Source organism: Urtica dioica, chromosome 7 (genome assembly GCF_054948205.1).
Source record: "Urtica dioica subsp. dioica isolate 48M chromosome 7, U.dioica_male_clone48M_v1_H2, whole genome shotgun sequence".
NCBI classification, from domain to species: domain Eukaryota; kingdom Viridiplantae; phylum Streptophyta; class Magnoliopsida; order Rosales; family Urticaceae; genus Urtica; species Urtica dioica.
Genome location: NC_142762.1, coordinates 48,797,743 through 48,817,262, shown reverse-complemented (window position 1 = coordinate 48,817,262; position 19,520 = coordinate 48,797,743). Strand labels below are relative to the sequence as shown.

Here is a 19,520-nt window from a genome sequence, read left to right as displayed (position 1 = left end):
TAACCGAGTTCAGAGCCTAATGTAACTTTATGTTTGAAGCAATGCAATAGATTTTTCGATGTTCAATAGCCAGACTCTGCTTAAATCATATTTTTCTATTCCCATCACAAAATCAAAGAAGAAACAAGTAGTAGTGACAAAAGGGTACTAATAATCTGCGACCTCTTAATAGAAACTAGCTCAAAAGCCGAATGCAAAGAGTCAGAAGGACAACATTCAATTACAATAGAGAGAGAGATAGAGCAAGGGTGTAAATATCCAGAGGAAGAACTACAAAGAGTACGATGATGATCACCTCCGCACCGGCGGTACTGCTCCTCTACCCGCTGCTCCACGCCCGGCAGCCTGAGCCTGCAACACAGAGCAAATAACACACAATTACATAATAATAATAATAATAATAATAATAATAATAATTTCAAAATAAAAAAAAGAAGTGTTCGTGTTGGTTTCAGTTCAAGTGAGATGGTTTCAAGTCCTTACCTTAGCCCGCATGGCAACAGCTCTCCCCCTTCCCACACCCAGCGACGTGCCTTTACCCTGCACTCACCCACGTTTCTTGTCACTTACCAAAAAAAAAAAAATGTAAATCCAGAGAAGATATCATTAGGTTATTATACATACCTTGATTCTGGCGTCAAGCCTCTTGAACATCGGAGCGTTCTTTAGCATATCAGGTATCACCAGAAACCTGAGATTCATATGCATTTGATTAATTTTCTATCCATCAAATCTGGAATTAATTGTTTTCTATTACCTGACTTTGCTGCCCCGTATGAAGACGTGCTCCAACTGAGAAACCTTCCCATCCTAAACAGTACGAACACAGATTGTTGAGTATTTCTCAGAGAAAAAAAAAAGAAAGGAAAAAGAGAACAGACCTTGGCTGTGAAAGTGATGCTCTCGAGCTGGCAATTCCAGTTGTCCTCGCACTCGATGAGGCTTCCTCTGTACAGCTCGCCGCTCTTTAGCTCCACTGTCACGATATGCCCCGCCGCTTCGTGGAGAAGCTTCACCGGTATTCCCAAGCTCCGACTCATATTTCACCTGCTATGCTAAAACCCTAATTTCCGATCCGGGTTTCGAATAATTCAAAAGCAAGAAGAGGTTTCTGTTCCGTATTCTCATTTCTTTCGCCTTTTAATACCAACTGTAGGTCGTTTCGATATAAACGACAATCTCATTTTAGTACAAACGACAATCTCATTTTAGTACAAACGACAATCTCATTTTAGTACAAACGACAATCGCTTTCGAGTGTCCAAAACGACAACCTGTTTTTTTATCTGAAAAAAATAAATAAATAAACATGTTGTCGTTTTGGACACTCAAAAGCGATTGTCGTTTTGTATTAAAAAAGGGATTGTCGTTTTTATATAAACGACAACCTTTTTAAACACGTTACATTCGACCGTATTGTGATTCTAGGCCTCTCACTATGGACGGGCCAACAAATGAAATTGGCCCAAAATTTCATAATTATTACACTAATAATACGAGTAGCGTTATGTTTGCTTTTATAACACTCTATGCACAGCACAACAAAATATAAACCCAAATCACTCGAAATCGAAAACCTCTCCGTCGTCCAGTCTCTCAAATCCGCTATCTCCGACTCCGACTCCGATTCCGACTCCAACTCCTCTCCCTCGACTCTCTCGTCAACACGGCCGTTTCTCCGTCGCGAATCGCCGACCTCTGCTCTTTAAAAAGGCTGAGTGACAGTTCAGTATATTCGATTCAGCAATGGTAAGGCAGTTTCCACAATAATTTTCAATTGGAGTGTTTTCTGCTAGGGTTCTAGGGAAATTTGATAAAAACGTTTGGATCTTCAGGCTGGCGAGGGAAATCTGGAGGTGCAAGTAGAGCAATTGCTTAATGTGGAGAAGCAGATGAGGCTCGCCGGAGAAGTGGCGGGGACGAAGAAAGCCGTCGCTGATATTCTCAAGCTTTGCTTCGAAGCCAAGGCCTGGAAGACACTCAATGAACAGATCGTTGTCTTGTCGAAACGCCGTGGTCAGCTCAAGCAGGTAAGTGTTCATTGACGGTTGTCATTTCTTTCTTCTGCTATTTGATTATTATTATGAATTTTTTTATATATATTAAAATTCTTATTGATTTGCATTTCGATCGAGTTCTACACTTTGTAGCTACTGGGTGGTTGGATGGAATTCGTATATAGTTTGCGTAGCCTGAGAGATTATTGTTTAGGGAACTGTTCCGTATTTAGTTATCTAGGGCTATTAATTAGGGAAATTAGGGGTTTTGAATAATGGACTTAGGGTTTTAAATTATTCGGTGAATGGTTTTCTGAAATCAAGTAGGTAGAATGGTCAGTGTTTCTATTAAAGAGTTCAAGAATTCTAGTTGCGCGGTAGTTGAAGAAGCACATTCTAGCAAGTTAGTAGTTCTATATTGTGTCCGGTTTAGTTTGTTCTGCAATTTGTTTCATTATGATTTCTTAGGAGTCCGTTTGCATTTTGACTCTTTAGTTTATAAGTGCGAGGTGGATTTTAGTAAAAAGGATATATGATCGATCAAGCACTATGTGCTTATGTAATACAAACTTCATAAATGTGTTGCAAGCGTGTTTCTATTCATGGGAAGTAGGCAGATTATTTTTTTATTTTTTATTTTTGTCTTCCTGTATTTATTTAAGTGTCATTTTTAAACAGAATAGGATGGAGATAGATAATTAGCACATTAGAAATAATTCAGAAACCAATTAACTCCGTATTTTATTCAGTCAAGCACATGATTAGTAATTTGGTACTTATTGGACTTCTGATGATATTACATTATTAAGCTTTGTATTTGACTCCATGCTTTGCTTTAAATTTTTCGTTCTTAAAATCTCCTCTTTAACTTTTTCTTTTCTTTTATTTTCTCTTTTCCCATAATCAAGTTCATTATTGAGGATGCCAGATATTTGTTGCAAATTCTCTTGTATATGGGGATCAACTAATCACATTGGGATATATATTTTGTTCAGGCTGTTACTGAAATGGTCCAGCAAGCCATGCAGTATATTGACGAGACACCAGATTTAGAAACTCGTGTAGAGCTTATCAAAACGCTAAACAATGTATCGGCCGGAAAGGTAAATACTTGCTTCTGGTGATTCAGGTTTCGAGTTCCCTCTCATTTTTCTAATACTTAATTTCATTATTTCTGTGATTGTATAGATATATGTTGAGATCGAGAGAGCCAGATTGATTAAGAAACTTGCGAAGATTAAGGAAGAGCAGGGCCTCATAGGGGAGGCTGCTGATTTGATGCAAGAAATTGCGGTTGGTGCTGATTTTATATTGATGTTAGGGCTAGCCTCTATTCCCCGTTTATTCCATTCTTCGATCCCTTTTTGATGGTTGAGCTTTACAGGTTGAAACTTTTGGTGCTATGGCGAAAACTGAAAAAATTGCTTTCATTCTTGACCAAGTATGCCCTTATCTCTTGACCAAGTATGGAATTTGCAGTATTGATATATCGATGCATCTTTGTTTTTTGCTACTTATACTTTATGATTTTGTAATGAATGAAACTACAGGTTCGTCTTTGTTTAGATCGCCAAGATTTCATCCGTGCACAGATCCTCTCGAGGAAGATTAGCCCAAGGGTTTTTGACGTTGATCCTTCAAAGGAGAAGAAAAAATCTAAAGAAGGCGATTCGTTGGTTGAAGAGGCTCCTGCTGATATTCCATCACTCTTGGAGTTGAAGCGTATCTACTATGAACATATGATAAGGTACACGGGTTTGTTTGAACCTTCATATTTTGTATATTTCATGAGATGGTCAATTATACGTCTCTGGTTTCTGGTAATAGCTGGATCTATTCACATATGCTTATATGGATGATAGTTTCTCTCAGTTTTTCCCTTTCTCTTGTTGGGATGCTATGTTTCCAATCTATTTAATTTTTTTTTTTATGTATTGTCGTTGCAAAATAGAGATGACTAAACCATGATCATGTAGTTTCAAAAAAAAAAAAAAAAAAAAAAAACCTTGATCATGAATATGTAGGATTTATATCCATTGTTTATATATCTGATGAAACACATTATGATGACTTGATACACATACATTTTCAGTTAAAGTTGTAACATGCAATTTGTTTACGATTCCGGAGCTTCTGATCTTACTGTAGGAAGCTGTAAATCTTAGTATCTTAGTACATGGTGTGATTTTGGTACCGAGGCTTGTTCGGGCTTTGTTCAAGTGTGTTCCTCTTCCTCCTAAATATAGAAAGTATCTTTCCTTGGTATCATCATTATTTCAAGTATAGAATATATGTGGTTTATTTCCGTCTACACTAGAAGGAAACATTGCAGTCTCAATAATTTAATCTGTTCTTGGTATGTTATACAAACGATTTCAAGATTAACCTGGGAGAAGTCATAGACCAGCGATGATGATTTCAAGCACCCTTGATTACCTTGATAAGGGTTTTATTATATGGTCAAAGAAGATCTACTTGCTTCTCATGGTTGTTTATGATCAAAGAAAATGTTTCAATTAATCACTTTTTTGTTAGCATCAATAAAATGCATGTCGCAGGAAATGTACAGATCTTTCTTTTTTGGAAATTGGGTCTCTATAAGCCAATGTCCAGCTCATCGGCTCTGTTTCCAAAGCAATATATCAGCTGATATCGACTGTTTTAAATTAACCTTGCAGGTACTATTCGCATAATAATGATTACCTTGAAATTTGCCGATGCTACAAGGCAATATACGATATTCCAGCTATCAAAGAAAACCCGTCAGTGTGGATACCGGTAACATCTTGCTCAGTCTCTTTCCATCGTGTGACGATTCTTAGTGTAAAAAAAATTCTGACAATTTTCTGAATGTAGATATTGCGGAAAATTTGTTGGTACTTGTGTCTGGCGCCTCATGATCCAATGCAATCGAGTCTTCTTAATTCCACCTTGGAGGACAAGAATCTCTCTGAGCTTCCAAATTTCAAGTATGATACTATTATTCCACCATATTATTAGTTTTCCACGTTGTTGGTCTAATATAGTGAGCAAACTGTTTTATGTCGTCCATCTTTAGGTTGCTGCTGAAGCAACTGGTCACCATGGAGGTTATCCAATGGACAGCTCTTTGGAATGCATACAAAGACGAGTTCGACAACGAGAAGAACATTCTTGGAGGCTCGTTGGGCGAGAAAGCGGCTGAAGATCTGAAACAGAGGATCATAGAACACGTGCGTTTCGCTGATCATGATTAATAATAATATTTCTTTCTTCCAAGTATTGTGGATTGATTTTCTCTGTTTTTTTTTGTTTGCAGAATATTCTTGTGGTTTCGAAGTATTACTCGAGGATTACACTGAAGAGATTGTCAGAGCTTCTGTGTCTAAGTATCCAGGTTAGTTGGTTGATAAAACAAGACAAAGAGTGTATGTGGTGATTAGAGTTTAAAAGGGCTTACTTAACTTGTAATTTTGCAGGAAGCGGAGAAGCATATGTCGGAGATGGTGGTGTCAAAGGCACTGATAGCGAAGATCGACCGTCCGATGGGAGTGGTGAGCTTCCAAACGGCAAAGGACAGCAACGAGCTCTTGAACTCATGGTCTGCTAATTTGGAGACACTCCTCGATCTCGTCGAGAAGAGCTGCCACCAGATTCACAAGGAGACCATGGTCCACAAAGCAGCCCTCAGAGCCTAGTCAAACACTTGCGATTCGATCGACGAGGCTTTCTTTTTTATAAGATTTCTCTCACTCAAGTTTGTGAACTGGACCGCTTAGGCTTGAAATTGATTGATTTACCTTGACCATTATTTATCTTCACTCATCAACTCTCTTTCTGTTAAAAGGAGCCTTGTCTCGTTTTGGCCATCCTTTGTTGGTTTTAGAATATACTAAAATGGACAGATTTTCTAGCAAGTCAAGATTTCACATTTTCTGGTCACTCAAGTATGAAAAAAAAAAGCTTATGCTTTTATTATATAGTTTCATAATTGAAAATGCAAGCACAATCATACTGAGCAGAAAATATGCTATTTTGAACAATAAAGAGAATTTGCTTCTGGTGATAACAAAGATTTAATATTTTGAATTCTAGGCATGCTACAAAATTATTCATCGTTATTGAATAAGATGAAGTTATTTCATTGGAATTCATGTTTAGATTTACCAACAATTTCTTTCAAATAGATAATAATCAACTTGGTTCCCGTTTGTTTAAATAGTTAAAATGAAGAATTTGGTAAAATTGGTGATGATAGCCGAACGGCTTGGATAAGAATATATTTTATGGATATTTGGATGCATATTTTGTGGATATTTGAATGAATGAATGAAGGGAATTTGTATATTGGATAGATTAGTATCTCATTTTAGGCAATCTGAATTATAAAACCGAATGAACGTCTATTAGTTTTTATAAATTTACTTGATTTTATAAATTTACGATTTAGTCTATTACAACGGTCATAGCTAATCAAGGAATATGACGTGTTCTTGTGCATGATTTGAGATTATGAAGTGATGATTATGGATAAGTTCTTTCCATCATTAGATAGAGCCCTCTCTTATCTTTCCAATGCATATTTATTTACGAAAATCTGACATCGGAGCAAGAAGATATGACTGATACAAAAATAGTGCGAGCGTCCGGAAGCATCCGGACGCCGCGCGAGAAAAAGTGCGCACCACGAGACGTGCTGCGCGTTCTTTTGGGTAATGACTTTCGTTCCGTTTTTTTTTATGTTTTTAGGTCATTTGAACCCTTCCAAAGGTCTAATATGCTCCGAAAATCACTCATTAACCTATATATTCAACTTTAAACTTTCAAAAACACATCTTTCGTTTTATTTAAGTTTCTCTTTTATTGTTTGATTGTATTTTAGAGCTTTTGGAAGAGGAAAAAAACGTTCTTCGACGGAATTGACAATCCGACGAGTTCTCCCTCTCCGAATTCATTCGTTCTTCTTTTTTCTCTTCTTTTATTTATTTTATTCCTCGAAATTATTGTTGAATATCAACTTTATTTGATATGAATTCTCTTTTGCTTTCAAATTTGTTTTATTGCTTTTAATTATTCTATTATGTTTAGCATTGATTATGAACAACATTAGAGGCTAAATTTCTTATGGGGTTGCGATGTAGCCGGGATCGATAATGGTTGAGAAATGCGTTAGGGTTAGATAATTATTGTTTTCTTCAGTATTATAGATTGTTTGATATGAATTGTTCTTAATGTTTTCTAGTGCGCTTGATCACCATTAGAGTTGTTATCTAGGATTGTTTAGCTACGAGAGAGAGAGAGAGAGAGAGAGAGAGAGAGAGAGAGAGAGTAAATAATCGTGCTTTTGTTCATGTCTTCATAATTGATCCTAGGTTAGTAGAAACCTAGGCAGTTCATGTAATTGTTAGAATTCGTGTTTATTGCGTGTGATTGCTTTAATAGAATTGGAGATCGTGGGGATAACAATCCGACAATTAAATAGATTTGCTAGATCACTCGAGAGAAGCTAGTGAATAATTTTGATAGATCGAGATTAGCATCCATAGGAGTAGATTTTATTGTTCAAACCCGAAACCCCCGACCTATTTAGTTATGGTGAATCGTGACCCCTACTTTCCCTTTATTGAAAACTTGTGTGTTTTATTATTTGTTTTCGTTTCTTTAGTTTTGTTAATCATCTTAAAATCCCTTCATCTTTTTCTTGGAATCAATTCGCTACAAAGTAGAGTAAATCGTTAAAAAAATTGTTAATCTTCGTGGGAAATACTCGTACTTCTCATACACTATATTACTTGAGCTACACGTGCGCTTGCGTGCGTGATTTATTCGCAACAAAAGTCACAAAAGACAAATAGAATGAGTTAACTTAATTAACAAATAAATAAAAATGAACGGACCAAAATTAACATGATTGATCATATAATAATAATGTGAATAAAACTTAATTAACAAATAAATAAAAATGAACGGACCAAAATTAACATGATTGATCATATAATAATAATGTGAATAAAACTTAATTAACAAATAAATAAAAATGAACGGACCAAAATTAACATGATTGATCATATAATAATAATGTGAATAAAACTTAATTAAAAAATAAATAAAAATGAACGGACCAAAATTAACATGATTGATCATATAATAATAATGTGAATAAAATACTACCGTATGTTTTCTTCTCAATCTTTCATAAATTAATGATTGCTTTACCGGTTTTGTTTTCATTCATAAAGCACCTTTAATAGGCAAACAAAAAAGTGTGAAAATAAAATTTGATTGTCAAAGCAATAGAGTTGGAGGAGTAAGTTTTGTAATTGAAATTTGAAAGCATAAGGGCGTGCGTAGATGCTTTATTTGGAGCGGAGGCAAATAAAAAAGCAGTAAATCCCGTTCCCGCAAAATGGATCCGAATCAATTCAGTCCCGCCACCAAAAGACGCTCCTGATTCTGTCTTCTCCGATCATCCTCACACACCTAAACATGATCGCTTTTTCTTCTAACTTCTCTTGCTCTTCTCTTCTTACTTCCAAGGTATGTAGCTACTTTACACTGTTTCAATATCCTTGTGTGCATTGAATGTATGTGTACACGCACATATATACATATATGCGTGCCTATGTGTTGTTCACAACACTGTTGGTATTGTCACAGATCACGAGAAACGGCAAGCAATTCGCCAAACAAAGGCCACGCGTTGTGAGCTCTGAATCTCCACGGCCGCTGAGAAATAGCCAATTTAATTTCCATTTAACAAGTTCGAGAACTGCCAAGGTATTTCTCAGACCTAGCTTTTTGTATACGAGTTTTGTATCATAGATTGTTTTGCTTATTTTTCAGGCCTCATTTTTCTCTACTTTTCTCTTTTATTATTACGTATATGCATGCGGAGATCCGACTCTGTTTGGTCTATATAAGTTTTTCCAAATTTTTTTAGCATAGATGAGATGAGAGTGGGTTCAGATTGACTGATTTATTATTATTCATGAATTCCATTTCGCCATTGTTATTGACCTCTAATTTCTCACACTTCTTCGGTAATGACTAATTGATATATTAAAAAAAAAAAAAAAAAAAAGATTGTCGGTTAGATGCTTTTTATTTGATCTCATCGAATACTGATGAAATCAAGCATACTTTACCCTTAGGTTTTGATTCTATATTGGTACATATCCATATTTCACTCTGAAGGCTTAGAGATATATATATTTGCTGTGCTTCTTCATATTTTCTTATATCATCTCATTTGCATTGTGGTGCGTTTCTTACATTCAGGAGAAGTGCCGTTCTTATATCACGCCGGTATTAACCGATGAAAACTCAGGAGTAACAGCCACGGATGAAGCAGATATGGAAAGCATTGGCATCCTAAGTGTCGACCAGGACTTGGAACGCTATAAAGATCACTTCAAATATAGAGTGGTCAGGTTCAGAGATCAGATTAACCTTCTTGAGAAGCATGAAGGAGGGCTCGAGGAATTTGCAAAGGGTGATTATTTATTGCCTTTGTCTCGATTAGATGTGACAGTATAATATTTAGCTCAGATAAATTAAGTTTGTGCTAGTTAAACTGTAAAGAAGAAGATGTTTATTTGGTGTATATGTGCAGGCTACTTGAAATTTGGTTTGAATAGAGAAGAAGGCGGTATTGTGTACAATGAATGGGCCCCGGCCGCTCAGTAAGTTATTAGGATTTATTTTCTATTTTCCGAGTCATATTTGGCGCTGAATTGTAAAATTGAAAAATAGGGAAGCACAGCTGATTGGCGACTTTAACGGATGGGACGGTTCCAATCACACAATGAAGAAGGGCGCGTTTGGGGTATGGAGTATCAAGATTCCCGATTCTGGTGGAAATCCAGCAATACCTCACAACTCAAGAGTAAAGTTTCGGTTCAAGCATGGCAGTGGAGTCTGGGTTGATCGCATCCCTGCTTGGATCAAATATGCAACTGCGGACCCTTCAAGGTTTGCCGCCCCGTATAATGGCGTGTTTTGGGATCCGCCCTCGTCAGAGAGGTTCGTATTTTTGTTGTTCTCTGTAACTTTAACTGATAGTGATACAAGATGTTTGTAGGGTACAATCCAGTATTGCACGGTACTAATCCAAATGCAGTAAATCTCGATCTTTTAAATTTTACTTTATGCAGGTATCAGTTTAAGCACCCTCGTCCTCCAAAACCTGCGGCCCCGCGGGTATACGAGACTCATGTCGGCATGAGTTCCTCGGAGCCTATAGTTAATTCGTACAGAGATTTCGCAGACAATGTATTGCCTCGTATACGAGCAAACAACTACAACACAGTGCAATTGATGGCTGTGATGGAACATTCATATTATGCATCCTTTGGCTATCATGTCACAAACTTTTTTGCTGTAAGCAGTAGATCCGGAACTCCGGAAGACCTAAAATATCTGATCGACAAAGCCCACAGCCTGGGACTGCGGGTCTTGATGGATGTTGTGCACAGCCATGCAAGTAACAATGTCACTGACGGCCTGAATGGCTTTGATGTTGGTCAAAGCTCACAAGAGTCATACTTCCACAGCGGTGAACGGGGCTATCATAAGCTTTGGGATAGCAAACTCTTCAACTATGCAAACTGGGAAGTTCTCCGCTTCCTTCTGTCCAACCTGAGGTGGTGGATTGAGGAGTACATGTTCGACGGGTTTCGATTTGATGGAGTCACTTCGATGCTGTATCATCACCACGGGATCAACATGGGTTTTTCAGGAGACTACAACCAGTATTTCAGCAAGGCAACAGATGTCGATGCTGTTGTGTACATGATGCTTGCGAATTGCCTCATACACAAGATCTTGCCCGATGCCACGGTCATTGCGGAGGATGTCTCGGGTATGCCTGGCCTTGGTCGACCCGCTTCCGAGGGTGGCGTCGGTTTTGACTTCCGTCTGGCAATGGGCGTTCCCGATAGATGGATCGCTTATTTGAAGAACAAGACCGATAGAGAGTGGTCAATGAAGGAAATTTCTGGAACCTTGACTAATAGGAGATACAGTGAGAAGTGCATATCTTATGCTGAAAGTCACGACCAGGTATTGCCTTCTCACCCTGTAAATTACTATCGTTCAATTATTATTATTATTATTATTATTATTTTTTAATCTTTTCTGGCTATGGGTCAACCATTTGTGGTTTTTGGTGCAGTCAATTGTGGGTGACAAGACTGTGGCCTTCCTCTTGATGGATAAAGAGATGTATTCGGGAATGTCTTGTCTGTCAGAAGCTTCTCCTACTATCGAGCGAGGAATCGCACTCCACAAGGTTAGTATCTTTCACACCCAGACGTATTCACTTATTTCAACAGATGTACCCTTAGCTATTAGCTGCATATGTATTGTTCTTTTTTCCTGTGCTTAATCTTCCAGTTTCATCTCTTTAGGATCTCTTTCTTTTGTTTCATAGATGATACACTTCATAACCATGGCATTAGGAGGTGAAGGCTATCTAAACTTCATGGGCAATGAAGTAAGTGCTTTGGTTTTTAGTTCTTCGTAGCTTATCCTCTTTTCTTTTTCTTCTTTTTTTTTTTTTTTTTTTTGCAATTGATTATACTCATTTTACCTCTTCTTCTATAGTTCGGTCATCCAGAGTGGATTGACTTCCCACGAGAAGGTAATGAGTGGAGCTATGATAAGTGCAGGCGCCAATGGAACCTGGTTGATACAGATCATTTAAGATATAAGGTATGGCTTATATTCTTGATATTGATTCAAAATTGTATAACAGTCAGTAATCCTTACGTTTACCCTGTTCCAATCATTGACCATCATATTCCCATCTAACATACTCTTGTACTGAATTTGCTGCTTTTGGTTCTCTCAGTTGCAATTATCGGTTTTTATACAATCCAATTCACTTCTTATGTTTGTACTTTTCTTTAATTCTCTCCCTTTCTTTGGAACTTGTGCAGTTCATGCATGCATTTGACAGGGCTATGAATTTACTGGACGATCAGTTTTCATTCCTGTCATCAAGCAAACAGATTGTGAGCAGCACGGATGAGGACGACAAGGTTGTGTTTCTCTTGGACAATTAATCATTCATTCTTTTTTATGTTAATTTCATTTATCTGATCTAGCTTCCATTATGTTATGGATACATACTACAGGTTATTGTATTCGAGCGCAGTGATCTAGTTTTCGTGTTCAATTTCCATCCAGAAAACACATATGACGGGTGAGAATCTTTATTGCTTTTGTTTAGGTGTGTGGCTCCATGTTATATTTCCATCCAGAAAATGCACAATACGGGTAAGATTGGTTGATGTGAAACCATTGGTCAACCATAATCATAAGCATTCTGAGTGAGAGTGAGAGTGAATGTGAAATTCTCAAGGTACAAGATTGGGTGTGATTTGCCTGGGAAGTACAGAGTTGCGCTCGACAGCGATGCTTTGGAGTTTGGCGGACATGGAAGGGTAAGGAAGTTTTGATCACGGAGAAGGAGAGTTGTGAGATATTAGAAGAGTAATAATAACAAGTAAGAAATTGGCAGGTTGGTCACGATGTAGACCATTTCACGTCTCCAGAAGGAATACCGGGAGTGGCTGAAACCAATTTCAACAACCGCCCCAACTCTTTCAAAGTTCTCTCCCCGCCACGTACCTGCGTGGTATGCTTTTTATTTATTTATTTATTTATTTTTTAAGTACTTATTTGTCATCATATCTCAGAATGACATACTGAACTTGTTTGCTTTCGGGTTGTCACATAGGTTTACTACAGAGTGGACGAAAGCAAAGAAGAGCAAGAGTTGGCTTCTTTGGATGAAAGCAAAGAAGAGCAAGAGTTGGCTTCTTTGGATGTATGAAATGGCAATGTACACGAATAGTCTCTTTTCTTATCAATTACATGAAGCACTGGTGTAATCTAGAATAAATAATTGCTTGCTGGTTACTAATGACAATTTCGATCTGATCTAGCTAGAGTCGACCACATTTGAATGTTCTATTTTCACAAATTTCTATAATGGCTAATTGTGGTCACGAGTTCACAACCGATGCTTCATGGGATGATCCCATTGTCATGTATGCAAAATAAATAAAAAGGGAAAATGACACATATATATTTTGTGTTTTAGTGAAATGTCGAGTTTAATCTTTGGTTTTCAAAAATGTCGAGATCATATCATCTGTTTAATTAAAATGATAAAATTATACCATGAAATAGACAACAGTGTCACAAATCTTCTTTTTATTAATTTTTCATTGACGTTGACTATAATATTTATATGTAAACATCAATTATCTTTATTCATTCGCGTCATGTATATAATTTATTTAAAAACAAAAAAATAAACAACAGTCTCTTAATCGTGAAGAACGCAAAAAGAGACAAAAGGGTAAAAATCGACAGTTGATAGTTATCAAAATTACAGATTCGAACAGAGAACCCATGATTCAGAGTTGCAATTCGAACACAGAATGAAGTCATCTATTGGGAGATATGAATTTTATTATTTAATTTCAATTTAAGGTTATTTTTATTTCAAAATTGGAAATTTGAAAGTTAGGATATTGTTTAGAATTTGATTCTATTTTTCTTATATAAGAGTTCATAACAATGAAATGGAGATTTGTGACACTATTATCCATTGTAGGGTATAATTTCGTCATTTTAGTTAGACAGAAGGTATGATCTCGACATTTTTAAAACCAAAGGTTAAAGTCGACATTTAACTAAAACACAATGGGTATAAATGTGATATTTTCCCAAATAAAAATGACTACACCCTCCCCCACCCAATTTTCAACGTAACCAGATTATTTCGGTATTACGTGGTTTTCAGAAGAAGGGACAAAAAAAGGGTTATAAGTGCAATTTTGATGTAATAATAAGTAGAAAGTATGATTGGGCTGGTCGCAGGCAACGAAGGAGATAGGTGAAGCCCATTTTAGTTTAGGTGGCAAAACGGCAGGTTTAGTCGTCGTTTGCATGCAACACTAGGAACGTCACGTCGCTGGAAGTTTGAAGTTGAAGAACGCACGCCAGAGATCCTGGAGATTCTGTTTCTAGGGCTTCGATTCAACAATGGCGGAGAAGAATAAGTACACAATCATCGTGCCTACCTATAACGAGCGCCTCAACATCGCTATACTCGTTTACCTCATCTTTAAGCATCTACGGTAAGTGATCTTTTTTTTTTTCCATTCAATTTTCGATTCGATTGATTCTCATAATTCTTTCAATTGACGATCGCTGATTAATGGATTCAGGGATGTTGATTTCGAGATCATCGTCGTTGACGATGGGAGTCCCGATGGTACTCAAGAAATCGTGAAGCAATTGCAGAGCGTTTATGGTGATGATCGGATTGTGAGTCACTTTCCTGCCAATTTTTGGTTTCAGATTTGATAATTATCCTCTAACTGCAAATTAACACCCAAAGCCTCCCCTTTTTTTTTTTTTTTTTTTTTTTTACCTCTAGCTTTTGAGACCGAGACCTAAGAAGCTTGGGCTAGGTATGTATACATTTACAGTCTGGTGTTTTTCCAATTGAGTTTTATGCTAAAAGTCATTCTTCAATAATTTATCAGTATTATTTTTCCTGTAATGGGTTTCAGGGACAGCTTATATCCACGGGCTACAACATGCCTCTGGCAATTTCGTCGTGATAATGGATGCCGATTTATCGCATCACGTGAGTACTTTTTATATTTCTTTTGGTGCTTGTTAACGTTCATGATATTGTGCTCAGAAATCATAGCACTATAGTTGTACTTTGCTTCGGATTAGCTTGAAGCTTTATTGATTCAATCTCTTTCTTCATGTTGAACAGCCCAAGTATTTGCCAAGCTTGATCAAGTATGTTTTCTGTGCAACGATGTAGTATAATAAGATTTGCAGTACCCAATTCCGGGCTGAGACTCTGTTTGGTGTGGTATTATAGGAAACAGTTGGAGAGTGGTGCGAGTATAGTGACCGGAACCCGATACGTTAGAGGCGGTGGTGTTCATGGATGGAATCTTATGCGTAAGCTAACTAGCCGCGGAGCCAATGTTCTTGCCCAGACATTGCTTTGGCCCGGCGTATCAGATTTGACTGGCTCGTTCCGGTAAGATAGCTTATAAAAAAATCTACGACCACTGCAGTGAAATTCGTCACAATTTTGAATATCTGTTGTTGTTCTCCTCTCTTGTGAAGGCTTTATAAGAAGTCGGCGCTCGAGGATGTGATCAGTTCTTGTGTAAGTAAGGGCTACGTCTTTCAGATGGAGATGATTGTCCGGGCTTCTAGAAAGTCCTACCATATTGAAGAGGTAATATGTCATTTTTTGCGATGTTCTTTTTTTTGTTTTTTCGATTTCAGTTTAACAATGCTTTATGACGTGGAAAACAAGTTTTTTTTAATTACTATACAAAAAGAATTACACTGCTTGGTGCTGTAGCTCTTGTAATGTCTAGGTAGTCGCTTGGCTGTTTTTATGATCTGAAATATTCTGCTATCCATTCCACACAGAGTAATTTACCAAATCCAAACTCTTTGTGTTTCTTGACTTTGGCAGCTTAATTTTTTTTTAATACCTTTCAATATCCGGTTTGTCAAATGATCGCCTATCAGTGTAGCACATTTCAGAGTCCCTCCTCTTGACCTCTAGGATTGTTTGCTGTTTTCAGTCACATTTTTTAGCTTCTAATAATGACACATGCAAATATGAAGTGAAGAGCTAATTATTACCCTTTTGTTATAATCTTTTTTTCTCGAACAGGTTCCGATTACTTTTGTGGACAGAGTGTTTGGAAGTTCGAAGCTTGGCGGATCAGAAATTGTTGAGTATTTAAAAGGCCTTGCTTATCTTTTGATTACTACATGAGCGCTGAGGCTTCAAATGACAAGAACCTCCTTAACTGACAACCGTTCTTCCCTCCGATAAAGTCAGACATAACCCATCTTCGTCTTCTTTTATTTGTTAATTTAGATATACACAGGTCAACAATAATATGAGTGAGTGTACTGCAGCGGTTATATTAGTTCATTCTCTTATCGCGAGATAGTTTTGTAGATTGTTTATAAATGTTTCTACTTATATAAAGCATGGCTGCAAATATTTGGATGACTGGCTTATATCTTTTTTGTATTTTTTTTATTATTGTATGAGGTTTCTACTTTTATTCACACTATCCTTTTCATCCTCGCCCAGATCGTCTTGTTCCCTCGTCTCCAAAGCCCTCAACTCCCGTGAGATCGTCAGATATTCTGGCCGGATCTCCATTTTTTCTCCCGGTAGTTCTAAGTGTTAGATCAGAAAAAGACCATCAACAACTTTGGTCATTAATGTATACTAATTTTCACCTCAATACTATTCCCAAATAGATGTTATTTCTTTTAGATATCAAATATTATTGAGGAATAGTTAAATTTAACTTTATAAAAATAAAAAGATATATCATGCATTGAGAATTGAGATAAAACACCACATGTTAATGACGAGACCGAAACAATATATCAAGGGAGAAAAGCCAGAATTTTTTTTTTTTTATACTAGATGTATTTAACCAACTAGAAAAGCCAACTCAAATCCAAATTTATATTATTGGACAAGTCTCTGTCCACTTATATCCGGAAAAAAAAAACTGCCACGCGGCAGTGAAACACGTGACGAAACCTCTCTCTAACTCCACTCCTTTAGTTTTTCGTGTTTTTTTTTTTTTTTTTTTAATTGACAAGGCTCCACTCCTTTAGTTAGTGCATAAGATAATGCAAATTCTTATAATACTCCTTTAGTTAATGTATATTTTAATCAATTAGCGTTAAAATTGAACTTATTTTTTGTACGGGTGAGAAAATTCTTTCAACGTGAAAGAAAAAGTAGTATCTTGACTATTAATAAAAAAAAAATCAAACAAAAATGTAAAAAAGAGGAATAAGAATACTGATCATAAATTTTGTAACTGCATGCGTTGGTAAACAAATAATAACATAAAATACATTAGAGAAACTATAATATATTAAAAATTTCAGATGATGAGCCCCTCCCTCACATGTTTATAAATTGTGGAGAGTCCCACATAGAAAGCAAGACAAGGAATCTTAACAAAATAGTGGATATAAATAGACAAGTTTGTATTTTGAAAATTTCAAGCAGCATGTGGTGAACACAAAGCGAACTATTCTTTCGCCTTTTACTAAAGAATACCGTGTGTTCGCCACGCTTCGTGGCATACTCTTATTTTTTGAGGTGCTTCCCGATAAAGGAATCACCTACAATCTAGTTCAACATTTTGAAGTGTTTAACTTTTTAATTTTTGACGGATAAACTAGCCTAATGCTTTTGTGTATCTGCGTGTCGCTTTCGGAACCACGTAATCGTGATTATTGTATCCACAGCAGCCAGCCCTATCGCGTTTATAATAAATAATAAAGAAAAAGTGAGGGTGTGAGATTCCATCAATAATTCAATGGAGGGTTCGATAAAGTGCTCAGCGAACTACGCTCCTCTCACTCCGATCAGCTTCTTGGAGCGGTCGGGGATCGTGTACGGCGACAGAGTTTCGATTGTGTACGGCCAAACCCACTACACCTGGTCCCAAACCCTCCGCAGATGCAAATGCCTCGCCTCTGCTCTCTCCCAGCTCGGCGTCTCTCTCGGCCACGTGGTAATTAATTATAGGGATGGATTTTGTGTGTAAAATGAAACAATCAGAAGATGTAACAGTCGTGGTGTGCAGGTTGGTGTTTTGGCTCCGAACATACCAGCAATGTACGAGCTCCATTTCGGAGTCCCCATGGCCGGAGCCGTCCTCTGCACTTTCAACACCCGCCACGACGCCGCCATGCTCTCCGTTCTCCTCCGACACTCCAAAGCCAAAGTCCTCTTCGCCGACAACCAGCTCTTCCCCGTCGCCCGCGCTGCCCTCCGTCTCTTGTCCGATCATAACCCACCTCTCCTCGTCCTCATCCAAGACCAACACTCCTCCTCTGAAGAATGCGACTATCAGTAATCCATTTCCTCTCTCTCTCTCTCTCTCTCTCTCTCTCTCTCTCTTTATGGTTCGGTTTGATTTGATTTAATTATAGGGGGTTGGAGGAGTACGAGGAGTTGATATCGAGAGGGAGCGCGGATTTCGAGGCGGTGAGGCCTCGGGACGAGCTGGACGCGATCTCGGTGAACTACACGTCGGGGACGACGTCGAGCCCCAAAGGAGTGATGTACAGCCACAGAGGGGCTTACCTGAACTCACTGGCGGTGCTCCTCCACAACGACATGCCTTCGAACCCGGTCTACCTCTGGTGCGTCCCCATGTTCCACTGCAACGGCTGGTGCTTCACGTGGGCCCTCGCGGCCCACGGCGGCACCAGCGTCTGCCTCCGCCACGTCACCCCACGAGCCGTCTTCTCGGCCGTCCGCCGCCACGGCGTCACCCACATGGGCGGCGCCCCCACCGTCCTCTCCATGCTCCTCGAGGCCGAGCCGGGCCCGCCCCTCTCGCCTCCGGTCTCCGTGATGACCGGGGCCGCCCCGCCTCCCCCCACCGTGCTCTTCCGGATGCGGGAGCTCGGCTTCAACGTGGTCCACTCCTACGGCCTCACCGAGGTCTACGGCCCCGCCACCTTCTGCGCCTGGAAGCCCCAGTGGGACTCCCTCGACCCGCACGCCCAGGCCCGCCTCAAGGCCCGCCAGGGGGTCGCCTACCTCGGGTATGCATAGAGCTAGGACTTATCAAGGAGAGGAAATGAATACTGATATAGCCGTGCGGGGTTGTTTTTAGGGTTGAGGTGGATGTGAAGGATCCGGAGACGATGGAGAGCGTGGCCGGGGACGGGAAGGCGGTTGGGGAGATCATGTTCCGGGGGAACACGGTGATGAGCGGGTACCTGAGGGACGAGGCCGGGACGAGGGAGGCGTTCCGGGGAGGGTGGTTCAGGAGCGGTGACGTGGCGGTGAAGCACGCGGACGGGTACTTGGAGATCAAGGACCGGTCGAAGGACATCATCATAACGGGGGGAGAGAACGTGAGCTCCATCGAGGTGGAGGCGGCGCTGTATGCCCACCCGGCCGTGGCGGAGGCCGCCGTGGTGGCCCGCCCCGACCACTTCTGGGGGGAGACTCCCTGCGCCTTCGTCAAGCTCAAGGACGGCTGCATCGCCACCGAGGCCGACATCATCGCCTTCGTCAGGGCTCACTTGCCTCACTACATGGCTCCCCGCACCGTCGTCTTCCAGGACTTGCCCAAGACTTCCACCGGCAAAGTCCAGAAGTTTGCTCTCCGAGACGCGGCTCGAGCCATGGGCACCCTATCCACCAGCAAGCTCTGACCTCCACCGCTTCGCTAGAACGACCCAGAAAGAACGTCACTAATCTTCTCTTGGTTGTGATTTCAGTTTGGTTTTTGCCTTGTTGATCTGTTATTGATGGAGTATAGATTCTTGTTTGACAAGTATTTGGTTCCGAGTATTGATTCGAGGTCGCGAGTTTTTTATTTTATTTTTCTTGCTTGTTCGATATTCTGTCTACATTTACATTGCCTTTGTTTATGCAAATCTGAAAGTTTCTGTAGCAAAAGGTTGGTTGCTTCA

General features: G+C 39.1%; 5 protein-coding genes and 1 non-coding gene across 7 annotated transcripts; 5 read left to right on the top strand and 1 right to left on the bottom strand.

The window, feature by feature from the left end:
• Positions 1 to 77: 77 nt before the first annotated feature.
• Positions 78 to 1,108, bottom strand: LOC149392576 (small nuclear ribonucleoprotein SmD3b). The gene is made up of 5 exons (XM_089619190.1): positions 882 to 1,108; positions 758 to 810; positions 625 to 691; positions 484 to 540; positions 78 to 351 (listed from the first exon to the last, which is right to left on the bottom strand). Exons 1-5 carry the CDS (start codon positions 1,038 to 1,040, stop codon positions 292 to 294), a joined length of 396 nt encoding a protein of 131 aa, XP_089475316.1. The 5' UTR covers positions 1,041 to 1,108; the 3' UTR covers positions 78 to 291.
• A 417-nt stretch (positions 1,109 to 1,525) lies between these two features.
• LOC149392575 (26S proteasome non-ATPase regulatory subunit 12 homolog A-like) lies at positions 1,526 to 5,918 on the top strand. Its single transcript, XM_089620209.1, has 11 exons — positions 1,526 to 1,749; positions 1,836 to 2,030; positions 2,993 to 3,100; positions 3,186 to 3,290; positions 3,382 to 3,438; positions 3,548 to 3,744; positions 4,676 to 4,775; positions 4,854 to 4,966; positions 5,056 to 5,209; positions 5,296 to 5,373; positions 5,456 to 5,918. Exons 1-11 carry the CDS (start codon positions 1,747 to 1,749, stop codon positions 5,672 to 5,674), a joined length of 1,329 nt encoding a protein of 442 aa, XP_089476335.1. The 5' UTR covers positions 1,526 to 1,746; the 3' UTR covers positions 5,675 to 5,918.
• Positions 5,919 to 8,187: 2,269 nt separating this feature from the next.
• LOC149392574 (1,4-alpha-glucan-branching enzyme 1, chloroplastic/amyloplastic-like) lies at positions 8,188 to 13,088 on the top strand. 2 transcript variants are annotated; one of them, XM_089619236.1, is made up of 15 exons: positions 8,188 to 8,513; positions 8,634 to 8,753; positions 9,255 to 9,468; positions 9,589 to 9,658; positions 9,729 to 9,998; positions 10,130 to 11,036; positions 11,149 to 11,265; positions 11,407 to 11,469; positions 11,580 to 11,687; positions 11,915 to 12,016; positions 12,113 to 12,180; positions 12,340 to 12,421; positions 12,499 to 12,615; positions 12,718 to 12,772; positions 12,809 to 13,088. In XM_089619236.1, exons 1-15 carry the CDS (start codon positions 8,463 to 8,465, stop codon positions 12,811 to 12,813), a joined length of 2,349 nt encoding a protein of 782 aa, XP_089475362.1. In that variant the 5' UTR covers positions 8,188 to 8,462; the 3' UTR covers positions 12,814 to 13,088. The 2 variants fall into 2 exon arrangements, with proteins under 2 accessions (XP_089475362.1, XP_089475360.1); XM_089619234.1 differs by having other exon boundaries at positions 8,189 to 8,513; positions 12,718 to 13,088.
• Positions 13,089 to 13,925: 837 nt separating this feature from the next.
• On the top strand, positions 13,926 to 16,120 carry DPMS1 (Nucleotide-diphospho-sugar transferases superfamily protein). The gene is made up of 8 exons (XM_089619237.1): positions 13,926 to 14,128; positions 14,219 to 14,318; positions 14,431 to 14,464; positions 14,567 to 14,643; positions 14,782 to 14,807; positions 14,893 to 15,057; positions 15,147 to 15,261; positions 15,712 to 16,120. The coding sequence occupies exons 1-8, from the start codon at positions 14,034 to 14,036 to the stop codon at positions 15,814 to 15,816; spliced, it is 717 nt and encodes a 238-aa protein (XP_089475363.1). The 5' UTR covers positions 13,926 to 14,033; the 3' UTR covers positions 15,817 to 16,120.
• Positions 16,121 to 17,085: 965 nt separating this feature from the next.
• Positions 17,086 to 17,201, top strand: LOC149392572 (U5 spliceosomal RNA). The gene has a single exon (XR_016300404.1). It is a non-coding gene; the product is annotated as a U5 spliceosomal RNA (small nuclear RNA).
• AAE1 (acyl activating enzyme 1) lies at positions 17,095 to 19,520 on the top strand. Its single transcript, XM_089619239.1, has 4 exons — positions 17,095 to 17,599; positions 17,672 to 17,940; positions 18,021 to 18,641; positions 18,713 to 19,520. Exons 1-4 carry the CDS (start codon positions 17,402 to 17,404, stop codon positions 19,257 to 19,259), a joined length of 1,635 nt encoding a protein of 544 aa, XP_089475365.1. The 5' UTR covers positions 17,095 to 17,401; the 3' UTR covers positions 19,260 to 19,520.